The 22,585-nt window shown below is 51.5% G+C and overlaps 1 protein-coding gene and 1 long non-coding RNA gene across 5 annotated transcripts; one reads left to right on the top strand and one right to left on the bottom strand.

Annotated features, from left to right (window-relative positions):
• Positions 1 to 738: 738 nt before the first annotated feature.
• Positions 739 to 19,298, bottom strand: LOC135231626 (uncharacterized). Its single transcript, XR_010322415.1, has 3 exons — positions 19,102 to 19,298; positions 5,626 to 12,531; positions 739 to 4,349 (listed from the first exon to the last, which is right to left on the bottom strand). It is a non-coding gene; the product is annotated as an uncharacterized LOC135231626 (long non-coding RNA).
• Positions 6,517 to 20,876, top strand: NAA40 (N-alpha-acetyltransferase 40, NatD catalytic subunit). 4 transcript variants are annotated; one of them, XM_064287883.1, is made up of 8 exons: positions 6,517 to 6,639; positions 15,810 to 15,905; positions 16,170 to 16,222; positions 19,293 to 19,388; positions 19,482 to 19,640; positions 19,806 to 19,889; positions 20,377 to 20,454; positions 20,735 to 20,876. In XM_064287883.1, exons 1-8 carry the CDS (start codon positions 6,634 to 6,636, stop codon positions 20,874 to 20,876), a joined length of 714 nt encoding a protein of 237 aa, XP_064143953.1. In that variant the 5' UTR covers positions 6,517 to 6,633. The 4 variants fall into 4 exon arrangements, with proteins under 4 accessions (XP_064143953.1, XP_064143952.1, XP_064143954.1 ...); XM_064287882.1 differs by having other exon boundaries at positions 6,529 to 6,648; XM_064287884.1 differs by lacking the exon at positions 6,517 to 6,639 and adding an exon at positions 17,674 to 18,006 and having other exon boundaries at positions 15,848 to 15,905.
• The last annotated feature ends 1,709 nt before the right edge of the window (positions 20,877 to 22,585 follow it).

Here is a 22,585-nt window from a genome sequence, read left to right as displayed (position 1 = left end):
GCCCAAAATCAAGGTGTCGACAGAGTTGGCTCCTCTTGGAGGCTCTCCTAGCTTCTGGAGGCTCCCAGAAATCCTTGGCGTTCCTTGGCTCCTACATACATCTCCCCAGCCTCAGCCTCTGTCTTCACATGGCCTTCTCTGTGTGTCTGTGTCTCAGATCTCCCTCTCCCTTCTCTTACAAGGACATCAGTCATTGGCTTTAAGGTCTATTCTAAACCCAGGATGATCTCATCCCAAGATCCTTAATTATATCTGCTAAGACTCTATTTCCAAATAAGGTCACATTCGTAGGTGCCCAGGGTTGGGACATGTACATTTCTTAAATTTTTAGTATGGTAAAATATATATAACAAAACATTTGCCATTTCAACCACTTATACATGTACAATTCAATGACATTAATTACATTCACCGTCTTGTACAACCCTCACTATCCTTTCCCAAATTTTTCATCACCCTTAAAAGAAACTCAGAGGCCCTGGTCACACAAAATGGTTAAGCACTTGGCTACTAACCGCAGGCTGGTGTTCCAAACCCACCCAGGGGCACCTCGGAAGACAGGCCTGGTGATCTGTCTCTGGAAGGTCACAGCCTTGAAAACCCAATGGAGCAGTTCTACCCTGTATACATGGGGTCGCCATCAGTTGGAATCAACCTGAGGGCAACTAACAACAACAGAAACTCAGTGTCCCTTCAGCAATGCTCCCCATTTTCCCCTCCCACCTGCCCCTGGTAACCACTAATAAACTTTGGACTCTATACACTTGCCTATCCTAGATATTTCATGTAAGTGGGGCCATACAACACTGGTCCTTTTGTGTCTGACTTATTTCACTCAGCGTGATGTTCCCAAGTTCAATCCTTGGACATGTCTTTTTAGGAGACACTACTCAACCCACTGGAGCCCTGATGGCACTGTGGTTAGGTGTTCGGCAGCTAACCAAAAGGTTCAATCTACCCAGCCCTTCCTTGGAAACCCCGTGGGGCAGTTCTACTCTGTCCTATAGGGTCACTATGAGTCGGAATCGACTTGATGGCAATGGATTATTCAACCCACTACAGGAGGTGTCCCAACGATGCTTTGACATAATAACTCCATCTGCTTTGGCCCAGGTGTTCCCTTCACTGGGAGCCTGCTGCCTCTCCTCTGTGCCCCCCAGCGCCTGGCCACCCCCCATCCTTGCCATTATTATTTCCACTGGTATCTGCCGGAGGTCCTGTTCTGGCCAGGCACAGAGCTGGGTCCCGGGAGTACAGCAGTTAGAGTTGCCAAATTTAGCAAATAACAATGCAGGATGTGAGTTAAATATGAACTTCAGGTAAACAATGAGTGTAAGTTGGCCCCGTGCATTCTATCTGGCAGCAGCAGAAGAGAGAAACCCAGTCCCTGACGGTGAGGAGCCGACAGTCTAGTGGGGGAGACGGATGGCTTAGATGCTGTGGGACAGGGGGAAGAATAAGGCATTGGGAGACCCCAGAAAGTGGCTGGCAGCCACATGGAGAGAAAGAGAGAAGGCTTCTGGCGGGAAGTGATAGCTGGAACCTGAAGGGTGTAGAGGAGTCACCTAAGGGGGAAAAAGGTCCAGGTGGCCACAATTGGCAACTGGACCACAAGGTTGGGAGCAGACAGAGGGAGGCTGCCCAGGTAGGCAGGGGCCGGCTCTACAGCCCTTACAGGATTTGGAGCCAGTGAGGAGCTCTAACTGGTCTCATAAAAACCAAAAAAAACAAACCGGTTGCTGTCGAGTAGATTCCTACAGAACAGAGTAGAACTGCCCCACAGGGTTTCTAAGGGGCAGCTGATGGATTCAAGATGCCAATTTCTTGGTTAGCAGCCGGATGCTTAACCACTACACCACCAGGGCTCCACTGTTCGGATCAGAGGTGCATTTGAGAGAAACACAGGTGTGTGGTATCACAGGAGCCAAGGAAGCAGTGTTTCAAAGGCAGAGGGAGCGCAGAACAGGGCCAGATGTTGCAGGAAGGTCCAGAAAGATAAGGATGGAGCCACAGTGCTGGAGGCATCGGGGGGAGGGGTGGGGGTGGGAACAGAGCCAGGCTGCAGCAGGTGGCATGAGAAGCAAGGAGGTAGGGACAGGGTGGACCACTTTTCCCCAAAGTCTGTGAGTCTGGATGCAAGGCCTGAGAGCCTGCAGGGGCCAGTGGGGAGCAGGGTTGAGGAAGGTAGGGGAAGGAGGGGCCCTGAGGGGGTGAGGTGGCTCAGCCCCTAGGAGGAGGAGGAGGAGGTGTAATCTGGTTCTTTGAGGAAGTTGGGGACTCCCATCTGCCAGCTGATCACAGGGCAATGACTGTCACTCCCCCATGGGCAGAATTTGCCCCTAAGTCTGAGCCTCAGCAAAGAGGATAGCGCAGAGCTCAAGATGCCGCTCCTTTGCCTTGGCTGAGTCAATGAATGAATGAATACTTGGCAGCAATTGAGGGCTATAGAGAGGAAGAGGGCAAAGGGTAGCGTTTGGGGGAAGGGGAGGAGTCCAGGAAGGAGGCAGAAGGAGGGTGGGGGTCTGGGAGAAGGGAGGACAGTGTCGGAGAGGAGGAGAGTGGAGAAGGGGCACCTGGGATCCCTGCAGGGCCCTGGAGCTGTGAGTGAATGATGAGACAGTATGGACAGCCAGACCTATAGGAGCAGGTGTTTGACAGGGAAGGGAGGGAGGGGGATATGTTTTTTTTTTGGGGGGGGTGCTCCTCTCCCGGCCGAGGCCATGCCAGGTGCTTGAGTTCCACCCTATGTCACTGAATTCCCATCACCAGCCCTGGAAGAAGATGCTGCCGCTGATGAAGAGGGTTGTCATTGGTGATTTCATTTTTTAAATAAGGAAATTGAGTATCAGAGAGATTAGGTGCCTTGCTAAAGTTACAAACCCAGTAAGCAGCAGTCAGTTTTGACTCATTGGGACCCCATGTGACAGAGTAGAACTGCCCCATAGGGTTTTTTTAATAATTTATTTTTGTTGTTTTATTTCATTGTATTTTGTTATTGTTGAGTCCCATAGGGTTTCCTAGGCTGTCATCTTTATGGGAGCAACCGCCAGGTCTTTATTCCCCAGAGCCACTGGGTGGGTTCAAACCGCCAGCCTTTCAGTTAGCAGCCAAATGCTTAACCGTTGTGCCACCAGGGCTCTTTATAAGTAGCAGAGTGGGGGTTTAAACTCAAGGCTCATCTGACTGTAAAGCAGGCTCTGTCCTCTACCACAGGAGACCAAGGAAGCCCCCTGCAGGGGAGAGCGCCTGCAAGGGGGGTGGGTAGCCCCCAGGAAGAGGTCACTGCTCTGGGGCAGGGATAGGGCACTGGGCCTCCTCAGGCCTCCCAGTGGCCTGGATGATGTCACCTCCCCAAGGGACCACAGGCCTTGTCTGGTCTTCAGCAAATTCTAGCAGCCTGGGGGGAGGGGTGGCCTGAGTGGGGAGTGGCAGAAGGGTCAGAGGACAAGTGGATCATGGTGGCAGTCATCTGTTCACTGAAAACAGCCAACCATGAAGTCCAATGCAGGTGAGGAGACAGGAGAAGCTAAAACAGGGCTGGGTAGACTGGGCTGCGGCGGGGGGACGGGTAGGGAGATGGGCTGCGGGAAGGGTGGGCCTCATTCGACAGCCCACCCTTCCTTCATGTCTTCGTGCCTCCCTGGCTCTGCACATGCCATTCCCTCTGGTGGCATCTCTTCGCCTCCTTCTTCTTCAAGGGCAAGGTCAGATGCCTCCTCTTCCCACCTTGGCCACCCTCCTCCCACCCTCAGCTCCCTCTTCTGGGCATTAGAAACCAGGCTTTCTAAATGCTGACTAGGGTACAGAGGCTGAAGAGTCACATATTCTAGCTCCTCTATTCACACATTCCTCCTTGGTCTCATCCAGTCTCCCGGCCCTAAGTACCACCATGATGCTGACTGTGCTGAAATCGTGTCTCCAGCCTGGACCTCTCCCCTGAGCTCCAGGCTCTTACTATTCCCCATTGCCTCATGAATGTCTAAAAAACATCTCAAACCCAACCTGGCCAAAATGGAATTCCTGATCTTCCCCCACCCCCACCCCCAACCTGCTCCTACAAAGTCATCCCCACCACAGTTGATGCCACTCCATTTTCCCAGTAGCTCAAGCAAAAAACTTTGAAGGTATCTTGACTCCTCTCTTTTCCCTAACACCCCACATCTAATCCATCAGCAAACCCTGTTGGCTCTGCCTTCAACATGTCCCCAGAATCCTTTCTCCCACCTCTACTGCTACCTTGCTGGTACAAGCACTGTCATCTCTTGCTTTGATTATAGGGTGGTCTCTGTGCTGGTCTTCTTTTGACCTGGTCCCTAGGCTTTCTTCTCAACTCAGCAGCCAGAGTGGTCCTGTTAACATATTAAATAACAACGACAAAACAGTCAATTCCAACTTATAGCAACCCCATGTGTGCAGAGTGGAACTGCACTCTATAGGGTTTTTAAGGCTGTGACCTTTCCGAAGCAGATTACCAGGTCTTTCTCGCAAGGCACCTCCGAGTGGATTCAAACTGCCAACCTTTTGGTGAGTAGTTGAGTGCTTAACTGTGACACTCACAACATGACATATGCCAGTCATACTGCTTCCTCCACTCCAACTCTCCAATCGCCTCCCAGTTCACTCCCAAAGTCTTTCAAAACCTACAAGTCCTAAATGACCTTCCCTGCCTCTGATTTCACTTCCTACCATCCTCCTGCTGGAGCCCTGGTGGCGCAGTGGTTAAGAGCTCAGATGCTAACCCAAAGGTTGTCTGTTAAAATCCACCAGCTGCTCCTTGGAAACCCTTTGGAGCAGTTATACTCTGTCCTAGAGGGTCGCTATGAGTTGGAATTGACTCGACAGCAATGGGTTTGGTTTTTGGTATCCTTCTGTGGGCTCACACTGCTCTAGCCACACTGTCCTTCTTGGGTTCCTCAAGCATTGCAGGCATTAGAGATTTTGCACTTGCTGTACCCCTGCCTGGGATGCCCTTCCCCCAGATATCCACAGGAGTCCTTCACCTCCTTCAGATCTTGACTCCAATGTCACCTTCTCATGTTTGCCTTCCCTCTGCATCCTAATTAAAACTATATACCCTGACCTTTCCTGTCCCCTTCCTTGCTTTATTTCCTCCACTGTACCTATATCATCCAACATACTAAGTATTTGACCTATTTATTTAGTTTACTACTTTTTTCTCCCTTCTAGAATACAAGTTCGATGAGGGCAGTATGTTGTCTATTGGTTGTTATTGTTTTCTTTGCCACCTAGAACCCCAAACCCAGTTGCCATCAAGCTAACTCTGACTCATGGTGACTCTATGTGTCAGAGTAGAACTGTGCTCCATAGGGTTTTCAACGTCTAATTTGTCAGGAGGAGATAGCCAGGCCTTTCCTGTGAGGCACCTCTGGGTAGACTTGAACTTCCAACCTTTCAGTTAACAGCTAAGGTTTTTAACCATTCGCACCATTCAGGGACTCCCTGCTTAGCACAGACTCAAGCATATGGCAGGCACTCGACAATGCCGATTGAGTTTGGGAGCCACACAGCACACTGAGCACTGAAGATAATAAGCAAAACCCAATCAAGTCCCTGAAGCTTAAGTCTTAGGCAGCGGTTCTGTATTTTTCACGTATATGACCCTACCTGGGGAGCTCTTAGAAGTGAAGACTCTGGCCTCACCCCTGGAGATTCCCGGGTAGCTTCAGAAGTGTGCACGCTGCACAAGTTCCCTGGTGATTCTGACGCAGGTCGTGTGGAGGTCATACTCTCATCTGCAGGTACAGAAATTAACACTCTCTGGGTCCCCCGATGTCTCGTTTAAAGGTACGTTTTAATAGTACCATTCACTCTCTATTAAACAGTCGTTACATGCCTGTCCTCACTGTTTACAAGGAGAGAAGGGCATGAAGCTCTGGGCTTCGATGGCATCTCGCTCCTCTCTGTGTCCCGTGGACTCAGCGTGAAAGTAAAAAAAATTATTATTATTATTATTATTTGTAAATGCGAAAGGCTAGTTATTGCGAGAGCGAGTGAATGGAGGGTGAGTGAATGGTCAGACGACGGACGAATGGAAAAGCAAGACTGCTTAGAAAAGGAATTTCAAGAGCTCAAGATCTAGAAGATGGGAGCGTTTCCAAAGACATCCCCGCCCCGTGCCGGAGAGGGGTGCAGGAGGAGCAGGTCCTTCGGAGGTCGTGACGCCGGCTGCTCCCGCCTGGCCCGGGAACACGCGGAGCGCAGGGGCGGCGGGCACACCCACCCGGCTGCCCAGCGCTTCTCCAAGCTGGGGCGCACGGCCAAGCCCGGCGCGGCCGTTGTCATAGCTACAGACACAGCCCAGCGAAAAGGGGGCGGGCCCCAGGCCGATACGTCATTCCTAGCGCGACGCTCCTCGGCGCCTCCCGCCTCTTTTTAGTGAGAGACCCTCGGGCCCGCCTCCAGGGCGCTCCACCTGCGCGCCTTCCCGGGCTCGCCCCCCTGCCCGGTTCTGCGCCGGCGCGTTGCCCGCGAGGGCGCGCGGGGAGCCTGCGAGGCGCATGCGCGGCGCGGGGCCCGCCGCTGCTTTGGTGTCGCCGCTGCCGCTGTGGCTGCCGTTGTCGTCTCCCTGCCAGCAAGTGTGTGAAGGAGCTGAGGGTCGCCGCCGCCGCCACCATGGGGGTGAGTGAGGTCAGGAGAGGAGACGGAAGGCCCAGGAGCGCTCCTCCCTGCCCTCGTCCCCTTCGCCCCTATTGTTCCTTGAACCCCTTCTCACGTGACCCCGACCGCCTTCGGTCTCACGTGACCCCCACTCCCCACATGACCCGACTCCCCCATTCTAAGTGTCCCCACTCTCGGCCTAGCCCGGGACTCCCCTGGGGAGCCTCCTCCGGGACCCCACCCCCTCGGGGGCCCCCCACCCTCGCATCCCTCCCTCTGCTTCCTTCCTCGTTGACCTGTTATCCTCGTGGCCTCCCCTCCCCCAGCTCCGTCCTTGAGGTCACCCTCCCCAGTCTCCAGGGGTCACCCATCACCTAGCTGTCACTGACTCCGCTGCTTCCTATATCGTTGGCCAGCCCTGGTTTGGAGGGAACTGAGGCCTAGAGAGAGGAAGGCACCCAGCAAGACCACAGGGCAGTTACTGGGGAGCCATACCCCATCCGGGTCTCCCGAATCCCTTTCCGCTGCCCGGACTCTGCGATGCCGGCTCCCGTACACTTTCTAAACCTCTCCACCAGGTTCCTCCTTCTCAAACGTTCTCTCCTGTTCCAACAGAGATCTGCTCCCAACACCCCTTAGATGCAGGGAAGTGGTTCTTTATTACTTGGGTTGTTAGTGGTTTTATTACTGCAGGTGGCTTGACAGTGGGGGGTGGGGAGGGACGACGACACTGTGCGGAAGGTATGTAGGGGGAAGATAGGGGACACTGGTGATGGCCTCAGCGCCCGTGGTTACTGACCACCTGCTCTGGGCAAGGCAGCCTGGAGATGCATCTCAGTGTCCTTCCTGGTCTGTGCTGATAGATGGTTCCGCAGAAGTTATTGGTGTGTTCCAGTTACGTGGCTCATATCAATCGCCCTTCAAAAAATGTGCCTGGCTCTGGATGGTATTGTCCATATTAGTTTTTGTTAGGTGCCATCGAGTTGATTTCAACTCACAGTAAACCCTGTGACAGTAAAACTGCTCCATAGGGTGTTCTAGGCTGTAATCTTTACAAGAAAGGAGCCCTGGTGGTGTAGTGGTTAAAGCACTCAGCTGCTAACCAGAAGGTCTGAGGTTGGAACCTACCAGCCACTCTGCAGGAGAAAGATGTGGCAGTCTGCTTCTGTAGAGATTTACAGCCTTGGAAACCCTATGGGGCAGTTCTTCTCTGTCCTGTAGGGTCACTAGGAGTTGGAATCGACTTGACAGCAATGGGTTTGGCTTTTGGTTTGGTTAACCTTTTACAGGAGCAAATCGCCAGGTCTTTCTCCCAAAGAGCTTCTGAGTGGGTTTGAACTGCCAACCTTTCAGGAAGAAGCTGAGTGCTTAACCGTTGTGCCACCAGGGCACCTGTCTGTGTTAGTATTTACATGGAATTTCCATCATCTTTAGGGAGCCCTGACTTCGGAGCCAGAGATAACCTGGGTTCCAGCCCCATCTTTGCCCGATAGTCTCATGATCACGGCCTTTCTGGATTTTACTGCCCTCATTCATATCACAGGAATGATAATCCCTCCCCCACGGGCCCGTTGTGAGGATTAAATGAGATAACAGATGTAAATTGCCAAGTAGGTGCCATATAAGCAGTGGCTGTTATTTTTGCCTGTTAATTCTCAGCCTTGGCTTTGGTTATCTAAAATAGATTTGTGCTATTTTTAACCCATTGGGTTTGTCCCTACTGTTATTAACCTAGATTTTTTTTCTCACTCAAAACTTTATTGACTGAACAAATGAACTGTTAGACAAAAGTAGTCCTCTAATCCATATCGAAACACAAGCATTCATCTTGTTTCAACAAAGTATGTTGGGTATGACGTGCTTTGTATGTAGAAATCTCAAGTCTGGAGAAGTTAGGTGTATTTAACCTAGATTTGGGTGTGAGGTTCCAGACCCCAGCTCTTGCCTAACCTAAGTGAAGCCTGTGTCCCCAGTATTGCTGGGTAAGTGTCTACCCAGCATCGGCCACTACGGACTGAACAGAAAACAAGAAGCATAACTTGCCATTCTGGCTGAGCACTTCCTCATTAGCTGAGTTGAACTGGCAGGTCCTAGAGGTACTGTAGGAGCCCTGGTGGCACAACACTTAAGCACTCAGCTGCTAACCGAAAGGTTGGCGATTTTAACCCATCAGCCACTCTGAGGGAAAAAAGACCTGGAGATATGCTCTTGTAAAGATTACAGTCTAGGAAACCCTATGGGGCCATTCTTCTCTGTCCTCTAGGGTCCCTGTGAGTTGGAATTGAATTGGTGGCACACAACAAGAGATACTCTGACCCTTGCAGTATTGTATACCTTCATGCTTTTCAGATGTGTTTCTCAGGAGTTGTGCCTACAAAGTCTATTCTGGTTAAAACTCACTACAACAGAGTGACTTGAATTTTGCTCCCTGAAACAGCTAGAATCCCCTTGCTACCCTCTTTCCTCATCAGGGGGCACCCCACCTGGGTATCAGGAAGGTCATCATTCATAGTGCTCACCTCTGCCAGGGGCCCTGCTCTATTGGACGGCCTGGCCTCAGGCAGAGGAGAGAGTGGCGTCAGCTGGAGCACCAGTCTCCAGAGTTCTTGTCCCTGCGCTGCCACACATGCATTGTCTTTCAGGAATTAGAACTTAGATCTTTGTCTCCCTTCACCAAAAACAGGTTCTTTCAGGTCCTGATACTGTGTGGGATGGACCAGAAAATCCAACAGGTGCAAAGTTTGCTTTGCTCAAAGTACCCCCTTAGCCATCTGGATGTGTTTTAATTTCTCTCTGACCCCTAGCAGTGAGAGAACTGCGCGTGGAGGGTCTAATCTTGCTAGGAGGAGGAAGGGAGGCGTTTCACAGCTGCAAATGTTTTGTAGCACTTTGTAACAAGAAAACCAAAACACCAGTTGCCCTCAAGTCCATTCAGACTCCTGGAGACCCCACGTGTGTCAGAGTAGAACTGCGCTTCATAGAGTTTTCAGTGGCTGATGTTTTGGAGCTGTGCTTTCAGTTAGCAGCCGAGCACATTAACCGTTTGCACCACTCAGGGACTCCTTATAACAAGAAGCGCCATAGAAATCTAATTGTGATGTAGATGTGGAAGGAGCATGGCCTTTAGGTGCAGACCGGGATTGGAATCAGTAGTTGTAAATTGTGTACCTCCTGCTTGCTGAGCACTGGGTGGACGTTGGTGACTTAAGCAGATGGGCCTCTGCCTCGTGAGTGTACAGTCTGGGTGTGCAGGAGGGCTCTAGGAAGACCTCTGAGAATGCGACAGTGAAGCCAAGAACTCTGCTCACTGCCTCTGTGACCCTGAAAGTTAGCTAACCCCTTTGTGCCTAGTTTTGTCATCAAAGAAACGAGAGCACATGCCTTACTGAGTTGTAAAGATTAAAATACAGAAGCCGTTACCATAAAGAATTCTTATATCCAGTACATTATGTTACTTTATCCTCACAACATTCCTGTGAGGTACACACATTGTTAGCCCCATTTTACAGATGAGGACACTGAGGTTCTGAGAAATTGAATGACTTGCCCGAAAGAGCTTAAGTAACTTGCTCAGAGTCGCACCGCTAGTCAATGTAAGAGCTGAGAATCAAATCCAGGTCTCTAGACTCAAAATCCCACACTCTTTTTATTACAGAAGATCCCTTGGGGGAAGACACTTAACCACAATGAGCTTTTCTGTTCACTGTGCTTATTTCCCATTTTAATTGGGTGAATCTTCCTGTGTCCCTACAGGATGGCCTTACTTCCACAAGGCAGGGGCAGCGCCTACTGGAACAGTAGGGACCACTTTTCCTGTTGTGCTGGGTTGGGGGAGAGCCCCTGCCTGTCTCTGGCCCCCCTGCTGTAGCCAGGCTCCTGCCCCATGTGCAGACAGCAAGGCGTTTAAGTGCTCTTTAATTATCTGCAGTCTCGGGCCACGGCGATCCTAGGCTGCACCCCGGGATTGCCTGGCTTGCCAGTTCCCGTGCATGAATGAGCCCGTAAATCTCCTGGAGACCTGGGGCTGGCCCTCCTGCTGCTCGTGCTTGGGAATTAGACATACTTCGTGTTCTTGGAAACAAGATGCCGTGGAGAGAACCCAAGGTTCTGTGCTTCCTGCGTCCCTGGAGTCACACTTTCTTCCTGCACCTTTGCTCCTTCAGGGGCGCGTTGGGCTGTGAGAGCTGGCGTTTACTGGGAAGGGGTGCTAGCTTCCGCCCTGCCCTTACAGCTGTTCTGTGAGGCTGGCATTGCGCCCCATTTTCCCGCAGGTCAGGTTGCTTTCACGAGTCCCCCAGGGGTGCAGGAGGAGCACCGCCTGCTCTGTCGAATGGATGCCACAGCTCATGCTCTTTCAGCCCGGCATGCAGCCCCAAGACCTTCCACTCGGAGGTCCCTCTTTTCCTCACAGCTCCCTCAGTGTGGAGGGTAGGGCCTCGGTGGCACTGTGGTGGCAAGTCAGCCAGAACCAGGCAAGAGGGGCGGTGAGAGTGAGTTGCTGAGCAGTTGCCTGAGGGGCCCTAGGGCCCCAGGCCTTATCTCGGCCAGGCTGGGGGAGTGATAGTGAGCCGAAGTCCTTACACCATGGATGGAGGCGCCCGCAGGGGGAGACTGTGTGGCTGGTGGAGCAAACACTGGATCAGTGGCCCAGCCCCTGGGATTGAGTCTCCTTCTGCCACGTACTCTCCGAGTCATGTGTGAAGAGAGGAGCAGGTTTGTGCCCTGAGACTGGAACAAGATAATGTTTGTGAAAATGCTTTGCAGGCTGTGTCTCCCAACGTTATCTTTTTTGTGTATGTATAATTTTGTTTCTGTGGGGAATATACACAGCAAAACGTACACCAATGCAGCAGCTTCTAAGTGTACCACTGATGGATATTGATTACATTCTTCAAGTTGTGTAACCATCCTCATCCTCCTGTTCTGAGTTCTTTCTCCCCCATTAACATAAGTTCACTGCTCCCTAGGGTTCCTATCTAATCTTTGGAGTTGCTGTTGTCAGTTTGATTCCATATAGATAGTTCTTAAAAGAGCATAATGCTCAAGGCAGACTTTTTTTTTTTTTTTTAAACTAGTTGAGCTGAACTATTGTTTGGTTTTAAGAAGACTTCAGGGGATATTTTTGGTTTAAGCTTTAAAGATTATCTCAGGGTGATAGTTTCAGGCGTTCATCCACTCTCCATAGCTCCAGAAAGTCTGGAGTCCATGAGAATTTTAAATTCTGTTCTGTGTTTTCCCTCTTTGATCAGAGTTCCTTTATGGAATTTTTGATTAAAATGTTCAGTAATGGTGGCCGGGCCACCGTCCAGTTCTTCTGATCTCATGGCAAAGAAGGCAGTTGTTCATGGTGGCAATTAGCCACACATCCCATATCCTCCTCCTATTCCTGACTGTCCGTCCTCCATTGTTCCAGGCGAATAGAGACCAATTGTTGTGCCTTGGACGGTCACTTGCAAGCTTTTAGATCCCAGGCGCTACGCATTGAACTAGGAGGTAGAACAGAAGCACTAAACACGTCATTAGGCCATGTCTTAGTCATCTAGTGCTGCTATAACAGAAATAGCACAAATGGATAGCTTCGTCAAAGAGAAATTTATTCTCTCATGGTCTATTGTCTACAAGTCCAAATTCAGGGCCTCGGCTCCAGGGTAAGGCCCTCTTTTCGCAGCCCTGGAGGAAGTTCCCTGTCATCAGTCTTCCCCTGGTTGAGGTGCTTCTCAGTGCAGGGACCCCAGGTCCAAAAGATGCGCACTCCTGCTCTTCATTCTTGGTGGTATGAGGTCCTCATGGCTCTACACTTGCTTCTCTCTTTTACATCTCAAAAGAGAGTGGGTTAAGACACTGTCTAATCTTGTAGATCTCATCAGTGTGTAACTGCCACTAATCCATCTCGTGACATCATGGCGATAGGATCTATAACACACAGGGAAATCACATCAGATGACAAAGCGATACACAGTCATACAATACTGAGAATCAGGACCTAGCCAAGTTGACAGGTATTCTGGGGGGACATGATTCAATCCATGACAGGCCAGTTAACTGGAATGGACCGTGAAATCATGACCCTAAACCTCAAAACCAAGAAACCAAATTCTGTGAGTTTTTTCCTTTTTTTTTTTTTTATTGCTCTTTGTATTAAGGTTTACAGAACAAACTAGCTTCTTATTAAACAGTTAGTACACATTTTTTTTAATGACATTAGTTAACCATCTCGTAACATGTCAGCACTTTCACTTCTTGACCTTGGGTTCCCAATTACCAGCTTTCCTGTTTCCTCTTGCCTTCTAGTTCTTGCGCCTGGGCTGGTGTGCCCCTTTATTCTCATTTTGTTTTATGGGCCTGTCTGATTTTTGGCTAAAGGGTGAACCTCAGGAGTGACTTCATTACTGAGCTAAAAGGGTATCTGGGGCCATAGTCTTGGCGTTTCACCAGTTTCTGTCAAGCCATTATGTCTGGTCTTTTTTGTGAGTTAGAATTTTGTTCTATGTTTTTCTCCAGCTCTAGCTGGGACCCTCTATTGTGATCCCTGTCAGAGCAGTCCGTGGTGGTAGCCGGGCACCATCTAGTTGTACTGGACTCAGTCTGGTGGAGGCTGTGGTAGTTGTGGTCCATCAGTCCTTTGGACTCCCGTGAGGTTTTTGGTTGTACGTAAGTAGCCTCAGCAGCTACCCTTTTTGTGTCGTTGTAACTATATTTATCGCACAACTTTTGCCAATTCAACTTTTCGCAGGTATATGATTTATTGACAGCTGTGTAACCCTACCTTTAATCAATGCAATATTTCCATCACTACTAACCCCTCTTCCCCCCTCCCTCCCTCCCCTAAAGCCAAAAAAAAAAAAAAAAAAAACCATTGCCGTTGAGTAGATTCCAACTCATAGCTACCCTACAGAACAGTGTACAACTGCCTCCTAGGGTTTCCAGGAAGCAGCTGGTAGAATTGAACTGCTGACTTTTTGGTTAGCAGTCATAGCCCTTAACCACGACGCCACCCTCCCACCCCTGGTAACCACTAATAAGGTTTGTTCTTGATACATCTGCCTTTTCTTGTCTTTTTCTGTAAGTGAGGTCATACGATATCTGTCCCTTTATGATTCAGTTATTTCACTCACATGTCTTCCAGCTCCATCCATACTATAGCATGTATCAAGACTTCATGTCTGTCTCCTACTCTGCTGGCTGAGTAGTATTCCATTGAATGTCTGTACCACATTTTGTTATGCATTCATCTGTTGATGGGCACGTAGCTTGTTTCCATCTTTTTGTTGTTGTGAATAGTACTGCAATGAACGTTGGTGTACCAGTCTCTGTTTGAGTCTCTGCTTTCAAGTCTTTTGAGAATATACCTCGGAGTGGAATTTCTGGGTCATATGGTAGTTCTATTTTTAGCTTTTTGAGGAACTGCCACACTGTTTTCCACAACAGCTGTACCCTTTTGCCTTCCCAGCAGCAATGAGTAAGGGTTCCAGTTTCCCCACATCCTCGCCAACATTTGTTATTTTCTGGTTTTTCATCTTAGCCATCCTAGTGTGAGTAAAATGGTATCTCAGCCCAATGTTATCTTGAAACCCAGATCCGCAGAGAAAAAATGGTTGCTGTAAAACCTACATGTGGTAGAACAGGGCTTGCTGTGTCCCCTGGTTGTGTCCCTAGACGCCAGCGTTTGAAGACAGCATGTCTCTCTCCTGTTGGTCCCTTCCTTTAGGGAGGCAGGTGTGGCCTCCAGCCTGGCCTCCAGCACACGCTCAGCCTGAGCACAGTGAAGAGCGGGTGCTGGTAGCGCTGATGGCTGTGGGGGCAGGCAGTCCTGGGAGTTCACCTTGTCTGAACTCTTGGTTGCTTAAAGCAGTAGTTAAACCATGTCATTCCTCAGGAAATAGAGGGCAGAGCCTATCCTGAGAAACTGTCCCGCAGCTGGCTTTTCAGTTCATCCAGAATGTTCATCCCTCTGAGTGTTCTTTCCCGGGGCCAATCAGCATCACAGCCAAGGTGACAATGGAGGTAGAAAACCCTCTCTGGGGGTGAGGGGGCAGCTTAGGAGGAGATGGAGAGCAGGGAGGTAAAGTGAGGGAGTCAGAAGAGGCCCTGCCCTTGGTAGAAGGCAGAGCAGTCTTACCAAAGCCTTTGGGGTACCTTCCAGGCACTCGAGCTGGGAGGATGGGCACCCTTAATGTGTGTGCTGCTCTGGTTCTCATTGGCAGTGAAAATGACAGCTGTCATTGATTGACCCCAAGCCACGGGGTCAGTCATTGTCTGAAGGGCGGTGTTAAAAGCCCTGCTCATCACAACCCACAAGTAATAAAGAGCAGAACTTGGCTTTGAACAAGGTCTGTCAGACTCCAGAGCCTGGGCTCTTTTCCCTATGGTATCTAGCTTTTTACAGAAGATTAAGAAGGTCCATTTAGGCCTCAGAGAACCCCACATTAGCCTCAAAACAGGATCTGATCTAGATACAGTTGTGGACGATTTGCCATTGGCCTCTGCAGGAAAAGCCTCCCTTTGCTCTGCCGGTTGCCAGTTTGCCCTGCATCTTGGGCTTGCTGTTCAGATGTGAGCATCGCTGCTGTCCTGGGGTGGACCCCTCGGGCCCCTTCACTCCATCCTTGTCATTAGGTGTGCCATGAGCCTGCCGTTCTTGACCTTGGCTGAGTGGGGCTTCTGTGGAGTGGCTGTGGATCCTTGAGCCAGACTGTCTTGGCCCTAGCCTCAAAGCAAGACCCAGCTCCCCAAGGGGCTGGCCCCAGGCCTGGTCTTTGGCTCCTGGAGCCAGAGGACACTGAAAAGTCTTCAAATAGATTTATTCAGCGGCTGCCTCAGTTGCCGTCTCTTCCCCGAAACCTGCCTTGAAAGCGTCTAAAATTAGCTGTTCCCTCCAAGGGAGGGATTGGGTGGGCGAATATTTATTAGGCACCTTCTGGGCGCCAGGCATCACCATGTTACCTCATTGGGTTCTCACAGTGGCCTGAGGGCCAGGAGAGCCAGTGACGCCCAACGGTGGAGCCTGCTTTCCGGAAGCCTGGATCTTTCCCACTCCACCAGTGTGCAGCAGCCAGGGTTGGAAGCTTCCCACTGTTGAGGCCAGGCCTGTGGGTGCAGGGACCCCAAGGTCCTAACGTAAATCTCTGATGGGGAAGTCAAATCTGGTTGGCCACAGCCCTTCCAGCCCAACCTTGCTTTCCCTGTTGCAGAGAAAGTCGAGCAAAGCAAAGGAGAAGAAGCAGAAGCGGTTGGAGGAGCGAGCAGCCATGGATGCTGTCTGTGCCAAAGTGGACGCAGCCAACAGGGTGACTCTCCCTGCCTTCCCCGTTCCTGCCTCCCACAGCCTCAGCCTGGTTTTTAATTTGACTTCTTTTGGCGCCACTCTGTGGCAGAACTGTGTTACTGCTTGCTGCCCAAGCTCGAGGGCTGCTATTGGGGCCGGGAACTAAACCTCCAGAGTGGAGTGGGTCAGTACAGCGTCTGCTTCCAGAGAACAGAGCTCTTTGTGCAGAACTGCCACTCTGCCCACACGCGCACTTTTGCGACTCCTCTTTCCTTTCCCTCCGCAGCTTGGAGACCCTTTAGAGGCTTTCCCAGTGTTCAAGAAATACGATCGGAATGGGTGAGTATATTTAGCATTCTTAACTACTGTTTCTTTGAGTGTCTTCAGGAATTTGCCTTTTGGGAACAGGCTTCCTCAGACTCTGCTTTTCTCATTCTTCTTCCTTGAGAAGAAGCAGAAACCGTGGCCACTACCCCCTGTTGATATAACCTACCCCAACTAGCCCCCCTTAGAGTGATAAAGGAATCTGGAATGACAAGGATTGCACTTAATCTCAGACTGGTGTCTGTTTAGGACTCTGTGTTCTCTCTACTATAAGGAGTCCTGGTGGCACAGTGGTTAAAGCGCTTGGCTACTAACTGAGAATTCGATGGTTCTAACCCACCAGCCATGCTCGAAGAAAAAGATGTGCTCCCGTAAAGGTTAAAAAAAAAAAACCCATTGCCGTCCAGTTGATTCCAAATCCTAGCGACCCTACAGGACAGAGTAGAGCTGCCCCATAGGGTTTCCAAAGCTATAAATCTTTACGGAAGCAGACTGCCATATCTTTCTCCCACAGAGCGGCTCGTGGGTTTGAACCACTGACCCTTCGGTTAACAGCCAAGCACTTAACCGTTGTGCCACTAGGGCTCGTTTACAGCCTTGGAAACCCTATGGAGCAGTTCTGCTCTGTCCTATAGGGTCTCTGTGAGTCAGAATCGACTCAACGGCAATGGGTTTGGTTTTTTGGGTTTATTCTCTCTGGACTAAGAGTCATAGAGCTGAAACAAACTTGGAAAAACATCTAGCCTGACACCCTTGTTTTATACAGGGGGAAACTGAGGCTCGGAGAAGTTGAATGAGACTGCTGAGCTTATGGAGTTTCCCCTTGACAGCTGAGGGGGCTTTTAATTCCCAACCCAGCGATCTTTCCCTGATTATAGTATAATTGTTAAAAGCCATTTCCTGGCTGTGTGACCCTAGACAAATTATTTAACCTCTTTGTGCCTCAATTTTCTGTTCAGAAATAGGCCTGATAATTGCACCTTCTTTATACGGTTATTAGGAAGATAAGATGTAGAGCTTATACTAAAAACTATGTGAGTGTTAGCTCATATTATCACTGCTGTTATTAGTAATGCCATTTACCGTAGGGTTTGGGTTAAAGTCCCCCTCCCCTTTTCTGTTCTTTTGGTTTAGAAATTAGGATTGTCAACCTGCCCTACCTGAGATGCTACAGAGAAATCATGTTCCTGTAATGTAACATTTGGGCCTAGGGGGAAAAACGGGTTATAGTTTCAGGGAAACCTGGGTTTGAATCACAGCTCTGCCTCCTGTGAACTGTACATATGCCCTTGGAGAAGTCGCCCCTCACGCCTCATTCTCTTACTGTTAAATGGGGTTATGAGGGCAAACTTACAAAATTGTTCTACGGAGGAAGACATAGTAGCAGCTGGTATGAGTATTTTAACGAACAAGTGGTTAGCTACTGTTAAGTCTGCCCTGACTCATGGTTACCCTGTGTGCAACAGAACAAAGTGCTGCCTGGTCCTACACCCGCCATGCGATTGGCTGGAGCCTGGACCATCGTGACCCACAGGGGTTTTGTTGGCTGATTTTTGGAAGTAGATCACTGGGCCTTTCCTCCCAGTCCGTCTTCATCTGAAAGTTGTCCTGAAACCTGTTCAGCATCCCAGCAACACACAAGCCTCCACTGGCAGAGGAATGCTGGCTGCCTATGAGGTGCAGTGGCTGGGAATCGAACCTGGATCTCCCATTAGAATTCTACCACTGAACCACCAATGCCTCAACGAACAAGCTAGACAGATGCCAATATGCGAATTACGAAGTAAAGGCTTTAGCAGGTGAAAATGTATGTCGCTTTCTTAGGTGTGTGAGTTTTATAGTATTACATCAATTTGTCACTCCTTCCTTTCTGTGATCAGACACGTTACAATCTGTGTAATGTGTGGCGTTCAGCTTCTGGGGGGCCCTTTGACATAGTCTAGCCTTCCCTTCCCGTGAGACCTCTTCCTGTTTTCATACTCCACATTCCTGCTAACCTGTGGGAAGATGGAACGGCTCTAAAGCAGGCGTTGCCAGCCAGCTCGGCTCCTTTGGTCCTGGAATCTCGTGTTATTCACACGCCTGTGATCCCACTTTCCTGTACAGAGAACTCAGGTTGATGGAGAGTTTCGACCACAGACAGGCCCTTGGAAAATGTACAGCTCAGACAGATGCAGGGCTGTGTTGGGCAGTTCCGACGAGGCTAGTACTTAGGAAGAAAGGGAAACTGTTCAGGGGCAGGAAGTTCAGGATTTATGAGGCTGAGCGCATGTGCTGCTTACATGGTGTGCCAGCCGGCAGAGGTGACGTCCTCGATTCCACTGGGGATATCTGAGGGCTGGTGTCAAAGGTCACAGAAGGACACTGGTACTCTTGGAAAAGGGTGCCACCTAGAGGACACCATGTCACAGTTTGGCCAAGGAGTTTAACTGCTTCATTTAAATTTCATTTAGCAACAGATACCTGAAAGCCTCCAGCATTTGTCAGTTTAAGAGAACAGAGCCTTGGGATGCACCCCATGCCACCCCATTTGATCAGCCAAGAGCGGCTCCTTAAAGGGGTGTGTGTCAGCCATGGTCTTCTTGAAGGGCCTGAGGTAGCCTGGCTGGTTTTGAAGGCAAGATTGGTAGGTAAGAAGGAAAAGGTTCCGTGGGAGCCTAGTGTGGAGTTGGCTTAGAAATTAAAGCAATAGGCAGAACGCCTAAGAGCAGGAACCAAGGGAACAAAGAAGGCACAAGTGTTTATGACAAAGTACAGAAGAGGCTGAGATGGTAGGAAAAGAGCAGAGAGGGCCAGGAAGTTTACAAAGTGCCAGCCTGACAAGGACAGCCAAGGAGAGGCAGGAAACGGTTGTGGTGGGCAATGGGCCGGGTGGTGACAGTTGTTAATCTCACCTGAAAGGCTACGTTCCTTCGCAGGCACTGTCTGTAGTCATGTCTGGGAGGCAAGGCCCAGTCTCGGTTTTCTCTAGATTAACGAGATCAGGCAGGGCTGGCTGTTAGGCTTTCAGGGAGGGGTGATGGTGCCTGATGGGACAGGACATGACCTGTAGCCCTCTCCAGACACCTGCTTTTCCTCTTCTTAGGTTAAATGTCTCCATCGAATGTAAGCGAGTGTCTGGACTGGAGCCAGCCACTGTGGATTGGGCCTTTGACCTCACCAAAACCAACATGCAGTCCATGTAAGCATGCCCTGAAGGGAGGGGAGTCTTGTTCCCCCAGCTGGCTGCCCCCTTCCAGAGTTCCTCGTCCTGACTGTTCCCCAAATCCCCCAGGTATGAGCAGAGTGAGTGGGGCTGGAAGGACCGAGAGAAGCGGGAGGAAATGACGGATGACCGAGCCTGGTACCTCATTGCTTGGGAAGACCATTCCATCCCTGTTGCCTTCTCTCACTTCCGGTTTGACGTGGAGTGCGGGGATGAAGTCCTGTACTGGTAGGAACCATTGCTCAGAGAGGGCACTGGAGCAGGGAGACATGGGAGCCCTCTGTGCAGTTCAGCCATGTGGCAGAGCCCACCGCGCTTATCTGGGCTTGAGGGCTGCCAGGGGCTGCAGGCCGCCTCCGTCACCCTCCACACTCACCTCCGATTTCTTCCCAGCTACGAGGTGCAGTTGGAAAGCAAGGTGCGGCGGAAAGGCCTGGGGAAGTTCCTCCTGCAGATCTTGCAGCTTGTGGCCAACAGGTAAGGAGCCCTGCTTTGGGCCCCTGAGGCATCGCCCAGCTGCGGGAGGCATCTGCTCTGCCTGAGCCTCGGTGGAGGACAAGGCTCACGGGAATGCTGGGGAGAAAGGCATCCAGAGCCCAGGGCCTTGCTCTGACTCCAGAGGTCGTACGCTTCGCTCAGGGCAGCCAGCATCTTCTGAGGGCCTGACCTGTGCTAAGCTCTGTGCCTAAGGCTTGAGCTGTAGAGAGGAAGTGGTAAGGATTTCCGCTCTAGAAGAAGCGCAGGCAGGTGGGGGCCTGCTGCCTGTGCCGTCTGCAGTTGGATAAGCTCTGTAACAGAGGGGAGCACCGTGTGCTTGGGTGCCTGAGAGAGGCTGGCACTGGGGCTTGGGGAGTCTTGCAGAGGAGTGGGCAGGAGCAAGCAAGCAGAGATGGAGAGAGGGAGCAGGGACTCCATCTTGGTCTCTCTGTCTCTCTCAGAGATGCCCTCTCTGCCTTCTTCTCAGCACACAGATGAAGAAAGTTATGTTAACAGTATTTAAACATAATCATGGCGCCTACCAGTTCTTCAGAGAAGCGCTGCAGTAAGGAGCTGGGCCCTGGTGGGGGACCCTCTGGCTGTGGGAGGTGCCACTTCCCTGGTCCTGTTCCCACTCATCCTGACCCCTCAGTTCACCGTGTGCTCAGGAGGGGCACGGGCACCCCCGTAGCAGGGGCAGAGGCTGGTGAGATGGCATGGCACTACCCTTGGCGTGGCCCCTAACCCCCCTCTGCACCCTCACTCTTGGAGGTCTACTGAGTGTGGCTGCTAGAAAAGCCTGGAACCAGGAGGAGAGCCAGCCCTTTTCTCTTGCCCCCTTGCAGATTTGAAATCGACGACTCTTCCCCTAGCATGTCTGGCTGCTGCGGGGAGGACTGCTCCTATGAGATCCTGAGCCGCAGGACCAAGTTTGGGGACAGCCAGCACTCTCACGCGGGTGGGCACTGTGGTGGCTGCTGTCACTGAACTCCCAGAGCCCCTGCGAGGCAGACCACGCTCCTAAGGCCTGTCCTCTCCCCACTCACTCAACGCCGCTACTCGCGAGGCGTCCTAAGAGCTGTGGCCTCCTCAGCCCTTCATGGGCCAGGCTGCCCCTCAAAAGCACAGAACCCTAGGGAGGCACAGTCCAGGCTGCAGAGTTGCCCCCACCCACCCTCCTTCACTCTCCTAGAAGAGCAGAATGCCGGGAGTGAGCAGAGGAAGAGGGGCCCAAGGCAGGAGCTGGGGAGGCCTGGGCCCCAAACTCAGCCTTGCACAGTGGCTGCCTCCTCACTCGGCTCTCAGGTCCGCTTCTCTGCAACTGGATTCCCAACAGCCCCTCCCTCACACACATACTTGGACAAATGGAGTGTTCTTATCCACCTGTGTGACAGGCCTGAGACCCTGGGCCTGGGCTCTGTCTGGTTCCAAAGACAAAGGTGCAAAAGGAGGCTCAGAAGCAGCGCTGTGACGGAGACCGTGGGAGGGGCTTGTGCTGAGACAACAGGAAGCGAGGGAGCTGGAGCTCTTCCCAGCCGGGTTTTTGTGGATCTACAGTGCGGGTTTTTGTGGATCTACAGTGCGAGTGAAATGTCTGGGGACCAGCTGACTCTGAAAGGAAGGCTGCCCCCTCTCCATCGCTGTTGTGGGAGGGGCTGAGAACTAGGAACAAGGTGCCCTAGGGGGCCCTCTGGGGACAGTGGCCCCTCTGGGCTTTTGCACTCTGCTACATTCTAAGCTTCACCTCTCGATCTCATGGGGGAAGGCACAGCAGGTACTTGAGTTTTTCGTTCATCAAAGAAAACCAGAGGCCTGCCTGTTCTTCCCCTTCACCCCTTGCCACTCTGTCCCCTGCCTTCGCCCCACCCAGACAGCTCTGCCCTTAGTCTCAGGGGGTGTATCGTCAGGGAGTCCTACTCTGCCTCCAGGAGCTTCCTCTGTCCTGGGGTGTTTAGTACATTTCCTTTCATATCTTGGTGCTGATAGCTCTCTGAAGGTGGGGTGCTTCCCACCCCTGTTCTGCTTGCTTCCTCTTCGGGGAGCCCCCAGCCAGCACAGGCCTGCCCTGCCTGCACTCCCCAGCTGCCTCAGTAAAGCACTAGTGCCACTGTCCTGGCTGGGGCGAGGCCACACCAGGAGCGCTGCTCAGGGGCCACACAGCTGCTTCTCTCTGGTGTCGCCCTGTGCAGCAGCCTGTGCAGGGGAGGCCGGAGCCAGGGAGGAGGCGGCCTTCCTTTTTGAGGACAGAGGCAAAGCTGGGGTCTTCTCCGGAGAGGGGGCCTGTCAGAACCTATGCTGTCCTGCCCCCTAGGCTTGGCTCCTTCCAGGGAAGAAAAACCAAATCCTTATCCAGGAAAAAGCACCTAGCACCTTCCCTTGGGTCTCTTGAGCACTGATTTGGGAGTGCCTTAAGGTTCTGGCCTTTGAGAAGTTGCTGTTGGAAGGCCTGGCACTCTGCCTTCAGAGCCTGCTCCGGTCCCCACACTCTGCCCTGAGCCCAGAGGCATCTGGCCTGGTGGGACCTCCCAGGACCACTCCTGCAGGGGCTGTGCACACAGGCCCCCTCGCAAGCCTGCTCCCTCTGCTGGGCACCCTGCGCTGCTCTGAACCCCACCAGCAGTGGGACTGGCATTCACCTGAAGGGGACCTGACAGCTTTACACTGGAACAAGCCTATCCTCACCCCTACCCTGCTTA

Source organism: Loxodonta africana, chromosome 7, assembly GCF_030014295.1.
Source record: "Loxodonta africana isolate mLoxAfr1 chromosome 7, mLoxAfr1.hap2, whole genome shotgun sequence".
NCBI lineage: Eukaryota > Metazoa > Chordata > Mammalia > Proboscidea > Elephantidae > Loxodonta > Loxodonta africana.
This window is presented reverse-complemented; position numbering and strand designations above follow the sequence as displayed.